This window comes from Myotis yumanensis, unplaced genomic scaffold (assembly GCF_028538775.1).
Source record: "Myotis yumanensis isolate MYYU_CA2020_CCGP unplaced genomic scaffold, mMyoYum1.0.hap1 SCAF_15, whole genome shotgun sequence".
In the NCBI taxonomy this organism is placed as follows: Eukaryota; Metazoa; Chordata; class Mammalia; order Chiroptera; family Vespertilionidae; genus Myotis; species Myotis yumanensis.
In genome coordinates this window covers 19,637,553-19,658,100 of record NW_027223766.1, presented here as the reverse complement: position 1 = coordinate 19,658,100, position 20,548 = coordinate 19,637,553, and the positions used below count along the sequence as shown (strand labels likewise).

The window sequence follows — 20,548 nt, the reverse complement described above, 5'->3', positions numbered from 1 at the left end:
TCCTTCTCCTCACAACCCCATCTAAATGGAGTGTGTAATCCTCCTTCCCACTCACTCTTTTCACTCCCTGGGGTAGGAATGTTGGCTCCTGTTCTCTGTCACCTGTCAGAATCTGTCCTCCTGTCACTGGCTTATATGGACAAGTCAGCCTTCTGTCACGTGACCCCAGCTGCTAAAAACAGCCCCAGCTCCCGCTCCAAACCTGGGCCTGAAACAATGTCCTCCACCAAAAGAAACATGAAGGACACTTGATCACACAATCCTTGGAATTATTTCCAGGAAACCCTTGTAGAGACCATTCGGAGCACCCCTTCCCTGGCGGTGCACACCGTGACGGCTAGGAGATGAGCGCATCTTTGAATTATAAGTCTTTTTCCAAAGAGCAGCAGACCATGGACAACTTGGAGAAGCAGCTCATCTGTCCCATCTGCTTGGAGATGTTCACGAAGCCTGTGGTCATTCTTCCCTGTCAGCATAACCTGTGTAGGAAATGTGCCAGTGATATCTTCCAGGTAGGTTTGTTTGGAATGTCGGGGTGGATAGATTCCTTGGAATCAAGTGCTTAACTTTGAGGTGAATTCCTTTAGGAAACTTTAAAAGGCTGCATTCATTTTCAAGAAAAAAAAATTAATGATTTGCTTTGTGCTTTGCTGTTAGCCTCCTCTTATTTCAATGCTACGAATCAAATTTGTGTGTGTGTGTGTGTTTTAAATGGAATCTGTTTCAAATTTGTAAATGAATTACTATCCAATACATTAATGTTGGAGTTTCTGGCTAGGAACTTTCGGTTATGAAAACACTGGATGGAAAATAACCTCACGGTGAAAATGATACATTGCAGTTGACTGTGGGTGGGAGCTGGGCCTGTCTTTTAGGACTACTTGCTGATAAGGCCCTAAGGGATTATCTTATGGCAAGCTTAAAGTAGAAGTTGATGTTTGTAGTAACAGAGAATGAAGAGGCGTCTCAGAAAAGCTACCCATGGCATTACTCAATTCCTCTTTTCTTGCTTGGCAAGAACAGGCCTCTAACCCGTACTTGCCCACAAGAGGAGGCACCACGGTGGCATCAGGAGGCCGATTCCGCTGCCCATCCTGTAGGCATGAAGTGGTTTTGGACAGACATGGGATATATGGACTTCAGAGGAACCTGCTGGTGGAAAATATCATTGACATCTACAAGCAGGAGTCCACCAGGTATAGTTCTTCCATGTATCAAACCCATTGGAAGCTTGTTTTTATTTATTTGGTTGGTTGTTTTAGTGAGTCACTACACTGAATGCTTGTTTAGCAATCACAGGCTAATTGCTTCGTAGCAAAATGTTTTTCCAAGTCAGTCTTTTCCAGTGGGATTGAGAGTTGCTCATGGGAAGGGAGAAGGGATATAGTGACCATGCTTTTGTATCAATTTAAGAATGAAGTAATTCAACACCAATCCACTCCAAATGGTGACATTGAAAGAGGCATAATGCTGCCCCACCCAAAGCTTTGTATTACATTCAGTGTGGACATTTCTGTACTTCACAGGATCTTTGTAGCTCCAGATTCAACATAGCCAAAAATTCATAGCATAAAACTTTATAGGAAATTACAGAAATAGCACCTTTCCAATAGTCCATTCCTACTTCAGACAGTCTCATCTTAAAATTATCTAGATGATAATAAAAACAAAATTCTCTAACATGTCATGGAATTGACTCTGGAAATTGCAAGGCAAGATAATAGTCCTGGCCTTATGCAACTTAATGTGTAGAGACATGGGAGAAAAATAAAGATGGAGTTCAGGTTATGTTTCCCTATCTCTAGATTGTATTTACTGCACACTATTAACATTTACCTATTGATTGAGTGATATGCAGTATATACATCTGTTCATTTAAAGGGGAGGGGGCTTCTTCTTCATCAAATCACGTTGGCTAAAGAGTTCTTTTCCTAAAGACAACACTGTGAGTATTCATTCCTAGAAGGCATGGTATGAAGAGCCCTCCTTCAATTGTATGCAGGTCAGGTGGGTCCACAAAGCTTGATAGCAATATTAAGACCATTTAGAAATGACCTCATTGTGATTCTAATTAGAAGGTATGTATTTATGGAACATCTGCATGCTTCTGAGAGCCTTGCGCTCTTAGAAGGAAAGCTGCTTTATAAATCTAACATATAATTAGTATAATCACTATAGCTATTAGTTTCTGCTTATGATTCAAAACTAAATTCGATAGCACCAGGATATAGATGGAACTGGGGAAGAAGAATGATTGCTGATGACATATTGCAGAGATATGTAGTCGACTATTTCCCTTGAGTCAAAAGTCTCTTGAGAAGAAGGAAAGATCTATTGTTACTGTTGCTTGGATTTCATTGTATTTCATTAATTTAAAATGCAAATACACACACTATCTCTTTAAAAAAGTTAACCAGCCAATGAGTTATCAACCAGTTATTAAGGAAGTTTATATAATAACTGATTCCATGCCTACTACAGTACCTTCCTACATGTTCTAGTTATTGCAATAATTTTCCATTTTTCTACTTGCCACAGCAAGACCTTGAAACATGTGAAATAACAATAGCTGTTATGAAGTCCAGAGAAGAGGAGATGTTAAAACTTGTAGCATTAGTAAAACTACAAGACACCTTAGTTAACTATAAAGTCTGTGTGGTACATGTGTCAAAAATAGTGTCCAGGTGAGCAAATTGTATAAAAGCAATGAACCAAATGTCCAGCAATGAAGCTCATAGCTGAGTGTACTAAGGGTATTTCTGTGATTATTGAATTCTTTTTATGCTGTTGTTTCTTAAACTTGAGACTTGCCGTTGGGACATTTTTATTTGGTAACAAAACCACAGGTTGCACAAAGGGCTCAGACCGATATTTGGGCAGAAACCCAGTTGTTCCCTAGAAGCTGGAAGCCTTATCAGCTCAGAATCCTGAATCTTAGGATATATTAGGTGACTCTGGAATAACCTGGGATATACAGAATGAGATGAACCCAGCTATTCTATTTTATTTTAACAATGCTGGTCATAATCCCCTATATTGATATCATGGCCCATCAAAACCTGCAGTTTTTTTAAAGTAGATCTTGATAACAGCTAAAAAATATTCAGTTCCAAATCTGACATGCTTCTAAATAACCATATGTTCGGCAAGGTTTTGGGTTTGTATTTAAATTTTTCAAATACCTATCAACAGCCTCAGTCTTTAGATAAGACATATAAAAATTCCAGATTTTTGTGTGAGTTGGCTACATCCACACCTCCCACCATACTCACCAGAGGGAGCCTAAAGCACTACAACTTGGTGTAATTTTTATTTTTATTTTTTTAAAATATATTTTATTGATTTTTTACAGAGAGGAAGGGAGAGGGATAGAGAGTTAGAAACATCGATGAGAGAGAAACATCGATCAGCCGCCTCCTGCACACCCGCCACTGGGGATGTGCCCGCAACTTGGTGTAATTTTTAAAAAAATATGTTTTTATTGATTTCAGAGAGAAAGTAAAAGGGAGAGAGAGAGAGAGAGAGAGAGAGAGAGATAGAGAAACATCAATGATGACAGAGAATCATTGACTGGCTGCCTCTTGCACACCCCCCACCCCACCCCCAGGATCAAGCCCACAAGCTGGGCATATGCCCTCAATGGGAATCAAACCTGGGATCCTTCAGTCTGTGGCCCAACACTCTGTCCACTGAACCAAACCAGCTAGGGCAACTTGGTGCAATTTTTATCTTGATCATAACATCTAAGCCATGCTGACGGTTAGGGGAATATACAGGGTGCTATCATGCGCTGTGAATTTGGGACACTACAGGCGATTCCACAGCTAACAGGTTACCCATAAGTAGCAATGACTTGTCACCCCTTCCTCATGGTTTCTTTATTGCTTGTTCATCTTCTCTCTAGCATTTACAAATCCGATGCTCCATTATTATCTGCTGTAGCTCGAAAAGTTTTAGCTGGTGCTGACCTGTTGGGAAAACTAAAACTTGGGGATTACCTGTGAGATTTGTACTTCCAATGTTCACCATGTCCCAGAACAGCATTTTGCATTTTTCTTATTGCCTATTCAGTATAATTGTTCACATTCCCTGAGCACATACTGCCCACTCCTAACCACTGCCAAGTCTTCAGGAAGTTATTTACATTTAACTTTCTGGGTTAATGGCAGGAGTTCTCTTGAAAATAGTGGGCAGTGGAGACAGTGCTGGAGCATGCTCTTAATGCATGAGCCCAGTGTTAACTTTCAGGAATTGCACTAGTTTTGTTGTTGTTTTAATTCTTTATTGTTTAAAGTATTACATATAGTATTACATATGTCTCCTTTTCCCCTGCCATTGACCTCTCCCCGATCACCCCCACCCTCCAGCACATGCCCTCACCCCCTCCTGTCTGTGTCCATTGGTATGGTTATATGCATGCATACAAGTCCTTTGGTTGATCGCTTACATTTGCCATGCTGGGAATACTCAACACCACGGAAGTTGGCAAATGCTACAGATCAGATTCTCCACCACCCCAGGCACATCACTGTAAGGAAACTGAATTTGGAGGGCTCTGGGAGCCCTCTGGAATGGGTTGCTGTTGAGTGCAGGGGCTAGCTGGGATTTGCGATGCTGATCACCCATCTCGGCTCTGCCCCATTGGGAGCTGACACATTTATCTGCTACCTCCTCCCAGACCAGAAAAGAAGTCCGACCAGCCCAGGTGCGAGGAGCATGAAGAAGAGCGCATCAACATCTACTGTCTAAACTGCGAGGTGCCCACCTGCTCTCTGTGCAAGATCTTTGGGGCACACAAGGACTGCCAGGTGGCTCCCCTCACTCACGTGTTCCAGAGGCAGAAGGTAATGGACTCTCCCCTGTCCCTCCTCTGCAGCCCCTTGAGACAGGAAGGATGGAGGGTGGGAAGGGATGCTGCATGCACATGACCTCACGTTTGAGTCTCTGGAGGTGGTGGGGAAGGCCAGAGAGGGAAGGGATGCAGGAGTCGGGTGGACGGGGGAGGGGGGCAGTCAAGAAGGGGATTGGAGGGGGAAGGGTTGCTGTTTTTTGCACCCTTTAGAGGTTTCTGGTGATGAACATTGTTACGGGAATCTGAGCTCCAGCTGCTCAAACATTATTTGAAGTTCAGACTACAGAAAAGAAAAAAATACCTTTTTACTCCAGTCACAGAATGTTTTTCTTCATTTACCAACAAAAGATTTCTTCGCGCCCCCCCCCCCCCCCCCCCCCCCACCACCCAGCCCCCAATTTCCTCCACTCCTAGTACAGGAGAGATACAATGAATGGCATTTCTTTAAGAACAATTTAAAACATTGCTGGACCCTAGCTGGTTTGATTCAGTGGATAGAGCGTGGGCCTGCAGGATGAAAGGTCCTGGGTTCGATTTCAGTCCAGGGCACATGCCTAGGTTGTGGGCTCGATCTCCAGTGTGGGGTATGCAGGAGGCAGCTGATCAATGATTCTCTCTCATCACTGATGTTTCTCTCATTCTCTCTCTCTCTCTCTCTCTCTCTCTCTCTCTTCTCTCTCTCTCTCTTTCTCTCTCTCTCCCTCTCCCTTCCTCTCTGAAATCAATAAAAACATATTTAAAAAATAAATAAAACATTGCTGGGCGGGCCCTCAACACTAGGTGAAACCCACCTTCTAGCCTTTTGCCCTAGGCCAGTTGATGAAAGGCCTCCTCTGAGTGTCCCCACCCCAGGGCCTCAGGCTCAGTCCTTTCATTCTGACCAAATGCAGCATCTCCCCCAGTTTACCACTAACCTGCCAATATGGTCTCACCCATGGACAAGTAGGAACTTATCCATTTGATCCAAATAAATGTGGAGTCACGTGCTCAAATAGGTGTAGCCACTCAAGACACCTAGAATTTGAGCAGCTCCACACCTTGATTTTTTTTTTTTCTGTTAGAATCATAGATTCCACATTTGCTCAGTGTTTTACTGAGGATCAAATTTGGAAGCCAAACTTTTAAACACCACCAATTCCCACCAGTGAGTACTAACTGCTAAAAAAGCAGTATTTCATAAGATGTCTATAACATTTATTTTTTATTCTACTTGTGATTTATTCCTCCTTTCCTTCCACCCCTAGTCTTAGTGTACTAGAACTGACTAGTACCAGTTTCACACTGCTTCCTTCCATGCCCTGGAGACTCAGGTGGGATGAACAGAAGGATAGATGGCAGGACTTTTACCCCACTCCTGTTTGGCCAAAATAGCTTCACTCTCATCCATTTCTTCCATTTGAAGAAAGCATTCTGCAGCTTTAAATTGTTTTTACAACCACTGTTCTTGCCACTTAAAATGTGAGAAAATTAGATTACACATTTTGCCCAACATCATAGAGAATTTAAAGGCAGAGTTGGACCAAGCAGGTAGATCTCCTACTTCCCCATTCTGTGTTCCTTTGTGCTCCTTAGCCAACCCTGGGAAGGGAGTAAGTACAAACAATGGAATCTCTTCTTGTCAAGAGTCTGAGAGGAATTTCCCCTAGAACCAGTTGAATGTTAGTAGTTTCAAGTTACATTGTAGTGACTTAGTCTAGTACACGAGTATGTGTACACCTAGCACATAGAAGGTGCATGATAAGTATATGTTGAATAAGTATAAGTGAATAGATGAATGAGTAGTCACTATATACATTTCCCTAGTAAAACTAATCCCTAGCTGCACTTGGCAAATCATTTATTTTCTGTTTCTGATGTCACATATTGGACTCCATTTAATTTATAAACAATACTTCAAATTCTTTAGCTTGAATATGCTATTCTCTACCTATGGCCTATAATTAGCATTCTTAATGTTTTTAACAGGGTCACAATCTGGTAAGAATTTGATGAAAAAATATGAAGCCTCTTCCCACACAAATGCATTTCTATACTCATCCATACAGAATTTACTTACAAGATTAGGACGTTCACAGAACTCCTGAGACTCTCTATTCCTCCTTAGGGTTTTATAGATCCTAAGCTAAGAACCCATGAGGACAACACTATGATTAATTCACAATCAGTGCTGACTAGAAAACCCCTAAGATCTTGCACCCCTCTTTTCTCTTCATTAGTCTGAGCTCAGTGATGGCATTGCTGTCCTTGTGGGAAGCAATGATCGAGTCCAGGGAGTGATCAGCCAGTTGGAGGACACCTGTAAAACTATTGAGGTAAGTAAGACTCCACAGAAGTGTAAACCAAAACAGAAGTCCTAGGGATGTGGCTTCCTTAACACCACACTAGAAAACCATTTCAACATTTCAATCTCGTCTTATAGAAGGACCTCCTTCCTGATATGTCTCTAAAATATTCACCTCCTGTGATTTTACCATATTTACTAGGGTTTTGTTATATGCATTGGTCTTCTTGGACAACCCATTTTGAAAGATTAGCTACAGGGAAAGAAATTCCCCATAATGAAAATGAGTGTTGTCAGCCTTTAGAACACAATTTCTTTGTGGAAATCTAAATCTTCTTAAGAAATGCCAGTAAGAAATTCTTATTCTAGTTTGAGCTGCATATCTGTGCTCTGACAGTGGGGCTGCAAAAAGCCAGCAGGAAGAGAGAACTGCCTGATTGTGCTTAGGGAATGGCTCATTAACTGGGAGTTCATGGAGGCCTGAGTTCTGGTTCGTTCAACTCTGTTTGCCCTCTGTCTGGCCCAGTACCTGGCGCATAATAAACACTCAATGAAAACTTGATGAATAAATGGATGAATGGCTGGCTATTTAGTTCAGACTTAGGTTTGGCATGTTAAAAACATAGGAAATCCACTTTTTCCCCAAGGTCAATGATAAACAGTGTAATTGCTGAAGGCAAAATGCTGGAACTTAAAAAGGTTTAGCTCTGTAGCAGATATCTTGTCAAGACTTGAAGATTCACAGACTAGTTGAGCTCTGCTGCAGAGAGACAGGGGTAAGACATCTAGGTCTCTGGCCCTGTACCCTGGAGCCATTGATTCCTCCCTCCCTGCTCAAAGTTTTAGGGTAATTTGTTTTTCAGTTGGACTTCAGGTGCAGAGTGTTGAGGCATTGTACTGCTCAGTTCATGGCTAATTGTCTTCATATTTGTGGGCAAGGCCCCTCTTGTTATCTATTTATTTCCTTTTATCCCTATTTTGCACTTCTGTTCTCTTCTCTGTAAATAACCACTCTAACGTGCTTCATGTTCCATTTACCTGTATCCTTATAAAATATGTATTGTCTTATATGCATGTCTTTTAATTTGATAAATGGCATTGTGCTGTATTTCTCATTCTGCTTCTTCCTTTTAAAAAACTAAGCACATGTACATTCAGTCATTCAGTTTTCTCCTCTGTAAAAGTGGAGTAACCATAGTACCTACTTCATACTGTGAGAAATTAAAGGAATATAAGCAAAATGCTTAGCATGGTGCCTGGCATGTGGTGAGTGCCCAGCAAATGCCATAGTCTTATTATTTTATCATTAGAAAGGCACATCCTATCAAAAGCCAAAGGCCAGTTCCTAGGTGATGACTTCAAGATATTGGCCATAATCATCTCATTTTAGATTCACAAATCATGAAAGTCAATCTTCTCTCTTCTCCATACTCATATTCCTATGAGAACCCATAAATCTGGGATCCATTCATAGAAGAAAATTTTTCTCTTGGTGAAAAGCCCAAAAGATTATGAAGTGGACAATATTAACTTTTTTCTTTTTACTTATTTACAGTAAAGGTCAAATACAGCTCAACCAATAAGCCATGAATCAGCACTCCAGTGTAGTACCACAATTGAGTCTTGAGTATATAAATAGGAGTGTGTTGCTTGTGGGCCAGTGAGATAATCTCTATACTTGTCTCTGCTTGGCCTTCATCAGAGATACCTCTATCATGGGAGGGCTTTCTGTGAGGGACGTTAGGTTGGGGACACATACAGGAGAAAAGTCCTGTGAGTCGCAGTTGGCCTTGAGCAAAGCCAGTGTCAGAGGACACTGAGAGGGTGTGGAGAGATTAGACAACAGTTTTGTTCCTGGGAGCTCAGGTGCAATAGGAAGTGGCTGTTTTTATTTCCACTGAGAACAAGACTAGAAGGAACAGGTGTGCAGTTACGTTAGCAGAACAGATTTAGTGTAGATGTCAGGAAGAACTTCTTGGAAGCGACCATCAGAATTATTATCTCTATAATTACTGATAAAAGCATTCCTCAAACATAGTACTTTTATAAGTACTTTCACAGGTTACTAGAGGAGGGTGTATAATTGTCTCCTGGAAGGCTTCAAGATGAGACTGCAAATTGGCAGGAGTCTTTGTTGTTGTTAATCCTCACCTGAGGATATTTTCCCATTGATTTTTAAAAAAATTTTTAGAGAGAGTGGAAGAGAGAGAGAGAGAGAGAGAGAGAGAGAGAGAGAGATTGATGTGAGAGAGACACATCGATTGGCTGCCTCCCACCTGAGCCCGTGATCCAGTCTGCAACTGAGGAACATGCCCTTGACTGGAATCAAGCCTGGGGCCCTTCAGTCCACAGGCAGACTATCTACTGATAGGGTGGCAGGAGTCTTAAAAGTGCCCATCTCTTTTAGCTGTTTATTTCAACTCTGGGGTTTTATCTTAAGAAAATCCAATGAAAAAGTGGTATATAAAACAGTATGGAATGTATATATTAAAAAATAACCCCACATCCATAGGGGGAAAAACTCCAGGTTTAGAGCAGTGAATAGTGGGACCACAGACGATTTTCAATGCCTTCCTTATATATTTCTGCATTCCACATTTTTCTAAAGCAAGCTTGACATTTTAATATCCAATAAAATAAGTAAGGGTGAGTGAATGAATGAGTGAATATGGCTCAGATAAGCACAGTTCCTTCAGATCAGTTCAGGTGGCTTACCAGGAAATGCAGGGATTGGTTCAGAGCCCCATGGAAGTATCTGATTTTAGGATTCCCACTTGAGGCCAATATCCCCCATATGAAGGGGCCCAAGGACAGAGATGCTGCCACAAAATGGCAACATTGTGTACGCCTGTAATCACTAAGGTGCTCTCCTGTACAGGTAAGACCTTATCAGTGGGTGAAGCACCAGCCGTTCACTTCCTGCTGACCCAGAAGCCAGCTAGTGAAGCACACTGGGTCCTTGGCTCAGAGTGAAATTGTCCTACCTTGCCAAGCAGGTGAATTCTGTACCCAGGTCAGGGTCCCAGAGCTCCTGTGTCCCTGGTTCTGACTGGGGTTGTTGTTTCCCTTTCAGGCTCTGCTCACCACCTGCTGGAAAGCCTTTGGTGGCTGTGGACCAGGGGGTGGGGTACTGTTGTTAAAGAATTCTCCTTTCTGATTGGTGAGGAACCCCTGAGGGACAGGAAATGGAGCAGCCCCTGGAGTGGGCTCTGTCCTTCCCTAATTACTTGCCTCTCCCCACGAGGAGCCTGACATCTGCCCTTTGGTCAAGTGTCCATTCCCTTTACATGTCTAATTCTGTCCCTAATCATGCAGTGTCTTGCAGAGCTGGCCTGGCCAGGCACCTGGCCCTGGACTGGCCCTGGCGAGCTGCTGAGCTTAGGAGAAATCACATTGTGGACTCCTTGTTACCCTTTAAAAGTAATGTGTTCAGTTGAGGTGAGTTCCCATTGATGATGAGAGTGGCAGAGTCACAGAAGGGCAGTCTGAGCTGTGTGAGGGGAGTGGCATTTTCCCTGTTGCCATGTTCTGATGATGGATGAAAGAGCCTTCTAGCCACCCTGGCTGATGTGGCTCAGGCTGAGGCATTTGCAGGGCTCTGGATTGCAAGGGCAAGGTCTGGGGCTACCTTCCCTCACCTTACCAGGCCCTGAAATGTCCTGGGACAGGCTGGGACTGAGGAGGGGGGCTTCTAGTGGGAGTGGAGAAGTGTACTTCAGGAGCACTCTGCTTCCAGAAAAATGTGCTTGACTTTCATTCTTCATCTCCAGAAAATGTAAGCTCCCCCATATAGTCTTTGTAAATGGCACTTATCCTATATCACTGGACCCCAAGAGAGCAGACAATTAGTATTGGCCTTCCTGAGGCTAGTAGGCAGGCAGGCTAGAAATAATCCTGTTTTCCTGGATACCTGCCTAGAGGAAACAGCTACAAGTTGAATAATAAATATTTAATTTTGAGCATTTGCAATATCTGAAAAATGTCAACTTTAATAAAGTTCTCCAATAATTTTGCAGTGAGAAAAAATCCACTGTATTTCCAAAATAGTGATTTTACCCAAACAGCTTTGGAACATTGCCCATGACTATAATAAGAATCATGTTAATAAGCATGCTCTCATTTTTAAGGCAGTATTCAAACATCAATATAACATGTGCTTAAAAGAACAGATTTCAGAGTTTGATTTTTATCGTACTTTTTGTGGGGGAGGGTGATACTGGTTAACAAAATTATACAGGTTTCAGATGCACAATTCTACAACATATCATCGGTATACTGTATTGTGTGTTCACCACCTCAATTCTCCATCCATCACCATTTATCCCTCCTTACACTCTTCTACACCTCCCCACCTACCAACCTCCCCTCAGCAATCACCACACATTGGTGTCCATGAGTTTTTTCTTTTTTGTTCAATCTCCCTACTCCCCCATCTCCTACCCCCCAATCCCGGACAGCTGTCAGCCTGCTCTCTATCTATGAATCTGTCTTTATTTTGCTCAATAGTTCATTTTGTTCATTAGATCCCACATATGAGTGAAATTATATGATTCTTGTCTTTCTCTGACTGGCTCATTTCACTTGGTATAATGTTTTACAGGTCCATCCATACTGTCACAAGGAGTAAGATTCTCTCTCTCTCTCTCTCTCTCTCTCTCTCTCTCTCTCTCAATGGCTGAACAGTATTCCATTGTGTAAATGTACCACAGCTTTTTTTTTATCCACTCATCTACTGATGGGCTTTTGGGCTGCTTCCAAGACTTGGCTATTATAGATAATGCTGCAGTGAACATAGGGGTGCATATCAGAGCACTGTCACTTAATTATAGGACCCTGGGCAAGTAGTTACTTCAACTCTCTGTCCCTTAATTTCTGTAACAATCACTGGGGATAATAATACCTTCTTCACAGTGTTGTCATGATGACTAAATTGGTGTAAGAGGCACAGGCCAGGGGCTCCATAAGTGTCACCTTGTATCATCCTCAGAGTCATTTTATTCTAATGATGTTCATGGTCATTTAAACCACTGGAGCATCTGGAGCAACTTTTGAAAGGACTCAGAATGAGCATGTCAGGCTCTTGGTTGATTATGATAGGAGAGTGAAGCAACTCCCTGCAGAGGGAACATTTGAGAATGAATGGAAGTTCTATCTTTATCTAGGAAGCTTTATGGTAACTTGAAATATTGGTAAGCAAGGGAGACTGAACCTCTTCCGGGAAACATACTGACTACTCAGAGCACATGGGACTGAATTGAACAGCTGCTAAGCTTGCCTTGGTCTTATAGTTTTTACTGAACCATGGGGCTTGAGTCAGGATGGGCTCACCTGGCCCTCAACCTTCAGGGAGTTTACTCAAGGAGCTTTTAAATGATCAGAACTAATCCACAAAACCCCTAATGCCAAGAACTCCAGGAGAAAGCATTAGAATTTTCATAAATTATAACATTATTTTTCTAACATGAAGTGGGGGTGATACAATATGGTAGGAAAAAAAGCATGAGTTTGGGAGTCTTGAGTCCCAAGGCCATTGAATAGAGTTGTTCCACTGAACACAGCACAGAGGCCGGATGGATAGAGAGGGGCTGAACTCCAGCCCATTGCCTGGAGAGACAGTGTCTTTCTAATGTGTTGGTCTCTTTTCTAGTGCAGCCTAGCAGAGATCTGGGCTCTCACCCTGGTCTGCACTCTTGGGATTTCTTCCAAGTGCTTCTAATGGGCCTTTATAAGTGAGGAGTTGGGTTTGATTTCCTTGAGAGAATCTTCCTACCTTAATAGAGTTCTTTCTCTAGTATTATTAATCTACTGTCTACTTTTTACACCTTTATTTTTGCTTATTGAAGGGAATTTTGAAATTCTGTATTTCAAGTGAAGCTGAGTGGGCACTTAACAGACCCAGAGCTGCAGCTCCAAACAAGTGTATCTCAAATGGAGGAACGTGGTAGACATAGGAATACTGGGAGGCTTGGCAGAGCCAGTTGCTCAATGACAAGTGGTGGGGCTAAAAGCTTATCTTCAGCTCTATTTTGGTCACAGGGCCACGCTCCTTACATGGTAAGAGCAGTGGTCACAACTGCCTCAGTTTTTTTCCTATCGTGACCATGGCACATTGCCAAGCTGACATTGCAGGGCTAGAGCATGCAATTTATATCTTAGTGCTGTAAATGACCACTTTGAAACTTGCCAGGAACCAAAAGAGGCATTTTACATATAAAGAGGTATTTCATAAACTGTTAAATATTGGAACTGTAGAGAAAGAAGGGATCTGAGCAACTATTTAATCCCATCCTTTAATGTACAGATTAAGAAGAAAAAATTGTCTTGAGGTAAAATGGTTTCTTTGGGGTTGCATAGCTATTTCTGGCTTTTTTTTCTCTTGAGCACTGAATTAAGAAGAGGCTTGGGATATCCAGTTAAATAGCCATTTCTTTGGGACAGAACAAAATAGAAACTTTTGAATGAGGATTGACCATTCCTAGATTTCATTCATTCACTCAATCATTCACACCATGTGGGCATTGTTTGCACAGGTAATGCTGGGAAAACATTGGTGAACTAAACAGAAGAGGCACCTGCTTTTTAGGAAGATGTTATTCTAGTAGAAGAGATAGATAATAAACACATGAATAACAAGATCATTTAGACAGCAATAAGCGCTTGGGGAAAAAGTGAGCTGCTTAAAGTCTAGCCATGGAGTAGCATTTCCTAAACTGTAAAGTATAAGCAAATGGTAGTTGCTATTAAAATAATAGCAATTTTATTAAAAAATCAATAAAGTACAAATCATTAAAAACCAGAATAGAAATAAAATAACACATGGTATTCCACTTAAGCCACTAAGTAAAAATTATATGGGCCAACTAAGTGATCTAATCTTTGACCTGAGCAAATACACTAGCCATGACACATGACTTCACATTAGCCTCACTGAAAAGAATTCGGTTTTCACAAACTTCTCACACATATTAAATCATATAAGAGAAAACTTTTATGAAACAAATACATTCCTCTACTATCACATACTAATGTAATACTCATTATTCTGAATTTTTTAAGTGCACAATTCACTTTAGAAAAATAAGCTAGAAACCATCATATAGTCAGAGTAAGCAGTACAGCATCTGAACATCAAAGGCGTATTTCAGGAATGCCATGGGCACACAGTTGCTTGTAAGCTTAGAACAGGAGGTAAGACAGAGAAAGTTTGATTGGGAAGCTACTAACAGGCTTGAGTTCCTAGGCTGCATAATAGTCTAAATCTTAAGCTAAAGGGCTGGAAATGGATGGGAATTTGGTAAGTCCAGCAATTTTCATGTCTGGACATGCTGTGTGGGCCCATGTCCTATTACTTTGACAGCTACCAAGACTCTACACATTTTCATCCCCTCCTGTACTCCTGTTCATCTCTTTTGGCCAAATTTGGGCACCACTTCCTGAGCTAATATCACCACCCTCGTCCTGTTCCCCTCAGATATCCCCCACCCACACAAAGGGTTGATTAAGGCCCCACCTCTATGCTTCTATGAAGCCTGATATAAATCCTTAATATATTTCAATTATTCACCTACTAGGTTATATTATATTATTGGTCCATAGTCTTTCTCATTCAGTGAACTGAGAGCTCCTTGACAACAGGAATTATGTTTAAGTCATTGTTAGGTCCCCAGAGCCTTGCACAGCGGTTGACACAAATGACATACTTAAGAATCATTTGTTAAATGAATAGATGGGTGGATGACAGCAATACTATTATGAGAACTAACTATATTATCCAATGGAGGCAGTGGAGTGCAGGATGTATTGCTTGCACATTTGTGGAGCATCTTCATAATTAACAATTTCCTTTAAGTTATTCCTTTTCCCTTATTAGTCTGAGAATAGTAGAGAAATTGGGGGAAAATGAAACGTGATTTAAAAAAAAATCTATTCAGCAGATATTTATTGAACATCTGTCCAAGGTGGTATGTGTCTTAGGAAGACCCGGATTCTATCCCCAAGGAGATTATTATTTAGATTTTTAAGAAATTCATGTAAAGAAATAAATATGTGATATCAAAGAGAATAATGTTTACTAAATAAAAGAATAGGTAATAAGGATCGTACAAAGGTCGGATATGTCAGAGATCAATTGGCTGGGTCTAGGAAGCACCCACCAGGCAGGAGAGCTAGGTTGGATCATCATGGCTCAAAACCTGCTCTCAGCCATAAAGGTCCTGGACCCACATGGTCAGGTCCAAGGAGACAGGTACACACACACACACACACACACACACACACACATCAAGCTTACTGGAGTTTGAAACACCAAAAGGCCTAACTGGATTTAAACACGGACTCAGAGTATAACGTGAGCTGGTTGGTACTGGAGATGCTTTAGTCACACAGTGAAAATGGACAAGTCTGGCTTCCCATACAGCCTTTCCCTCCAGGAATTCAAGACTGGATTCAATATATCACTCTCTTACGACGGTATTAGATAAATAGAGCACCTGAATGCAAGAATATGCCACAAATGATAAGTATTATGGAATTTCAGAAGATTAAAAAATGACATTCAAACATAGAGATCAAGGAAGAAGTGGCATTTCAACAAGTCTTCAAGATAGTTTAGTGTTTCCAACTGTGAATTGGGGCAGAACATTCTAAACAGAGGCAGAATATGAGAAAAGAAAGTGAGTGATTAATTTTTGCTGGACACAGGCATGGTATGTGATGGAGAAGAGTAACATATGGTGAAGGAAAGCTGGAATCAGGTAATAAAAAGAGTTGAAAGCCAGTTTTAAAGTTAAAGTGTTATTCTTTAGGCAATGGGGAGTCATAAAAGAGAAAAAGCACTGTATCCCAGGAAAATGAATTTGACAGAAGCGCTTGAAAGGGACATCCCAGATGCTGAGGCCATTGGAAGCTTCAGAATCTACATGGGATGACTGAACTACAACAGTAGCAGTATAGACAGGACAGAGAAAGACTGAGGGTACAAACCAGGAAGTACCATAGTTTTTTCCTTACACACACACACACACAGACACAGACACACACACACACACACACACACACACTCATTCCAAAGCAAAATATAAATCTATAAGCTATATAACCAATATATAATTTAAAATAAAACCTGTCTTAATTTCTATAAAATTATCCATTTATAAAGAACAGAATATGGAAAAATAATTGATCCATTTAGCCAATTTGATTACTTTTGGATTGGCCACATAATTGGATAAAAGTGGAATTTTCAAAGTATCAACACAGTAGGTATCTGTAAGTGATCGCTTAAGGGAAAAGTATCCTACATAAATAGTTTCTTATCTTCCAAAATGTCCAGGTGATTTTTCCAAATAGACATTCTTTCAAACACTTTCTAACATTAGCTAACCCAACTAATAGGAATGCTGCAAAAAACAGAAACAGGAACTTTGTGAGAAGTTTGATTACCTGTATGGCATCCTGGAGGAGAGGAAGAATGAGATGACCCAAGTCATTACCCGAACTCAAGGGGAAAAACTGGAACATGTCCGTGCTCTGATCAAAAAGTATTCTGATCATTTGGAGAATGTATCAAAGTTGGTCGAGTCAGGAATCCAGTTCATGGATGAGCCAGAAATGGCAGTGTTTCTGCAGGTAAGTCTCCTTTTGGCATCAGAGGACACTAACCAAGCAGATGGGTATTGGAGAAGTGGTTGTCATCACGTTTCTGTTATGTACATCTCATCCAGATCTATTTTACCAACTAAAATATGAGTTCATCATGTGCTTATTCTCCATCTGCTTAAACAACTTCATGAGCATATATTTAAGGGACCATGACATTGCTTAAATATAAGATGGTTCTGGTATAAAGGAGCAGTTATTTATGGCATTTAAAATTTAAACTATGAGATTTTCAGAGTCAGCAAAGGAAAGAATTAAGTCTCAACGTCATGCTTGATGAAAGTAATTTAAGTAGGCTTGTCTTTTGTTTGCTTTCACAGAATGCCAAAACCCTGTTACAAAAGTAAGTAATTTTCATTTTAAGGAAAAATGCAATACTCTTCATTTTTATCCAAAGCTATCAAAACTGTAAACAGTGACAGAAAGCAGCAACTTGTCTTTGTTGCAGAATTTCTGAAGCATCGAAGGCATTTCAGATGGAGAAAATAGAGCATGGTTATGAGAACATGAACCACTTCACAGTCAACCTCAATAGAGAAGAGAAAATAATACGCGAAATTGATTTTTACAGAGGTTTGTTATTCTTGTGACCATTTGGCCAAAATTGCAAGTGTGTGAAAGCTGCAGAGAGTTCAGTGGGAGAAAAGGTGGATTCAGAGTCACTTTCAGAATGGATGGTGACAATTTTACAAGGGATATTATCTAATGTGAAGCTCTACTTCATTACAAAATCATATAGTTTGTTGACAGTGTTAATTTAGCTTTGCATATCACAGTGCCCATTATAATGCCATTATTGGGCATTTGACTCTGAGTAGTCAAACACTTAATAGTTGATGGTGATGATGAAATCTCAATTTCAACCCTCCACAAGGTGTTAGCCACAATGATGTAAGATGTCATCAGGTGCAAGGTTAGAGATGAGATAAAAATAAAACATAGAAGACATCTGGATAGATAGTGTAGTTCATCCACTTAAACTTTCAAGGGCACGAATAGTAGCAAGTCAAGAATAAGTCACAACCTGGTAATAATACTTGGACCATGTAACCAGATGTACTCCATGAGTTATAAATGCATCCCTACCATTTGGCCCAGAAATCCCACTCCTGAAATTTATCCTAATGAAATAACTGAAAAGAGGAAAATAACCTTGGAGCTGACCAAGTCTTTGATGGTCTTCACCCATCCTAGCCCATCTAGGTGATGAGGCACCTCAGCTAGACTACTGTTAAAGCCAGGAAGCTGTATTAGTGTTCACAGATATAACTTTAGAATTAAATTTTCTGCATGGATATTTTAAAAAATTAATATCGTCTCTCTTAATTGTCTGAGGGAATATTAAGAGTGACAGGTTAGGAAAAGATGACATTAATTGTGGCAAAAGTCAACATTCACTGAACAAAGGAAGTAAGAAATTAAAATAAAACTAGATAAAGAAGAGAGTTGCATTTTCATTTGACTTGTTGGAGATAAATAAGTGACAATCCTAACCTTTCTGGAGCTTGTAGATGTGACAGTGTGTGGTAACAATGTGAACAGGCTCTGGGGGTCAGGGAGATGGTGCATGGTGGTGGTGAGGACTAGACATTATACTGGGGAGGGGAGCAAGGAAGATGGTGATGGTTTGGCCCCCTTCACATGTGTCCTGTCCACATTTAACTAGAAGTGTAAAACTCCAGCATGATGGCATACTTGGGCGATAGTCAAGTTCTGTTAGAGATGATTTCCCTAGCCCTGGCCATTAATTGTTTTCATGGCTGTAGTGGTCATTGTAATGATTTAAAAATACATTACCTTACCAGAAGATGAAGAGGAAGAAGAAGAAGGAGAAGGAGAGGGAGAAGGAGAAGAGGAAGGAGGAGGAGACAGAGAGGAAGAAGGACAAGAAGAAGAAGAAGTAAAAATCGAAGAGGTAGAACATGTTGGAACAGAGCCATCAGAAGAAGATGAAAGTCTGGAGAAAGCCTTGGAGCCCTCCGAGCTGGCCTCAGAGGTCCAGGCTACCCCAGCAACACTTCCTGTTTCCTCTCCAGTGCCACCTCCAGCCCTGCCACCTGCTGCAGATGCCCCAGTGACACAGGTAACTGTTCATGAGTTCTTTCCTACTGGACATGCCTGTGTGCTTCCTTGACCAACAGCCTAAACAATTTATTCTGCCTTGAGGAAAAGATAACTTTATGACAGACTTTTGTATGTGGAAGACAAAAGATTTCAGGACAGTCACAATGTCTGGGAGAAAAGCCCCTGTAGCTTATTCAACAGATCAGTTGTTATAACTAATTTGACATGGTTTTCCATTAATAACACCCTCAAATTTTAGGCAATCTTTGTCTGGAAATTATGTATATGTTACATATTCATAGAGAGCCAATTTCATGAAGATTAGGTCTGCTCTGAATACAGATATATGGTATAGCGTGAGACTATGTAACTTAGGGTGAAAAATAACAATGATTGTACTTTTGAAACTCTGATTTTTTTATGGATAATATAGAAAGTGAATAGAGAAGCTATGGTAGTTACATCCCTCCTCCTTACCCTGAAATACAACTTTTGTTCAGTATGCAAATGAAGCCTCATTTTCTATGTATGTCATTTGATAAGATTATGTGTTGACAGAATTGTTTAAAATGTTCTAAGCCAATTGGCTCATCCCAAATGTTGTACCTGATTGGCTGACCTTAAATTTCTAAGATGTCATTGGCCAGTTTTCAAGCCTTTGTGCTGACTGCATGACACCTTCAGCAGACAGTTTCCAACCTGCTGAGTTTGTGGACAATGCAGACTCATCACAAATGAGCCCTGTTTTTGCACCTGCTTTCACAGTGGATTGAAATTACCTACATAAACAAAACCTTAGAGTGAGACCTGGGGGATGGAAGTATATCATCTATGCTCTGCCTCCACAGACAACCAGGCTAAATACTGTTATTTATAGTTCCCAAAATCTTGAAAATCTGAGTATACCAATTGCACTGAAACTGAAAGAGGGGTGATAACTAAATGGGAAGAAGCTCAATGGCTGGTTTTAGAAAAGAGGTTTCAGGGGCCCACATATATTAAAAATTAAATTGGTCAATAGTTTGACATTTCTCCCATATCAAATGTTTTGTAAGTAACCTTCATTTTAGGGTTCCTGGTCAGGCTACCATCTTGTGAAAGACAAGCCCAGAAAAGAAGAGGGGAACTTCAGAGGCTATGAAGAGGGTACTGTTAGCATTTCTGCCCTTAGCGCTTGCCAAGGGTGGGATGAATTAAAGCATGCACTGAAGCAGGCACTGCACACAGAGCTCACAATTGTCAAACCTGAAGGGAACTAAAATCGACTGCCTTTTTTCCCCTCTTCTTCTTTTTCTTGTTTTACTTTTGAATGTATCTGTCCTGATTAAGGGGGAGGTTGTATCCACTGGCTCTCTGCAGACCACAGAGTCTGAAACTCCAGTCCCTACAGCAACGGACACTGCGGATCCCTTGCTTTACCCTAGTTGGTATAAAGGCCAAACCCGGAAAGCTACCACCAACCCACCTTCCACCCCAGTGAGCGAAGGTCTGGGGCACATAGGGCCTCCTGGTTCTGAGGATTCGAGTGTGCAGAAGGCAGAAGTGGCAGAAGCCGCAGCCAGTGAGAGAGCAGCAGTGAGTGGTAAGGAAACTAGTTCACCTGCAGCTACTTCTCAGGTTAGTGTTGATGCTCTTGTGTCTGAATGCTCCCCTGTGCCACCCTGGGTCCTGCTAGTAACCAGGGCTTCCTAAGG

At 41.1% G+C, this 20,548-nt stretch overlaps 1 protein-coding gene across 5 annotated transcripts in view; it reads left to right on the top strand.

The window, feature by feature from the left end:
- Positions 1 to 216: 216 nt before the first annotated feature.
- The window catches only part of TRIM55 (tripartite motif containing 55), a 38,457-nt gene continuing 18,125 nt past the window's right edge, over positions 217 to 20,548 (top strand). For 3 of the 5 annotated variants that reach the window (XM_070392846.1, XM_070392848.1, XM_070392847.1), the window contains exons 1-9: positions 217 to 512; positions 1,024 to 1,196; positions 4,679 to 4,844; positions 7,069 to 7,164; positions 16,527 to 16,760; positions 17,111 to 17,133; positions 17,239 to 17,363; positions 18,596 to 18,873; positions 20,184 to 20,471. In XM_070392846.1, the coding sequence (XP_070248947.1) occupies positions 345 to 512; positions 1,024 to 1,196; positions 4,679 to 4,844; positions 7,069 to 7,164; positions 16,527 to 16,760; positions 17,111 to 17,133; positions 17,239 to 17,363; positions 18,596 to 18,873; positions 20,184 to 20,471 (1,551 nt within the window). In that variant the 5' untranslated portion in view covers positions 217 to 344. The remainder of the gene's footprint in view (positions 513 to 1,023; positions 1,197 to 4,678; positions 4,845 to 7,068; positions 7,165 to 16,526; positions 16,761 to 17,110; positions 17,134 to 17,238; positions 17,364 to 18,595; positions 18,874 to 20,183; positions 20,472 to 20,548) is intronic. The other 2 variants (XM_070392849.1, XM_070392850.1) reach the window with 2 other exon arrangements.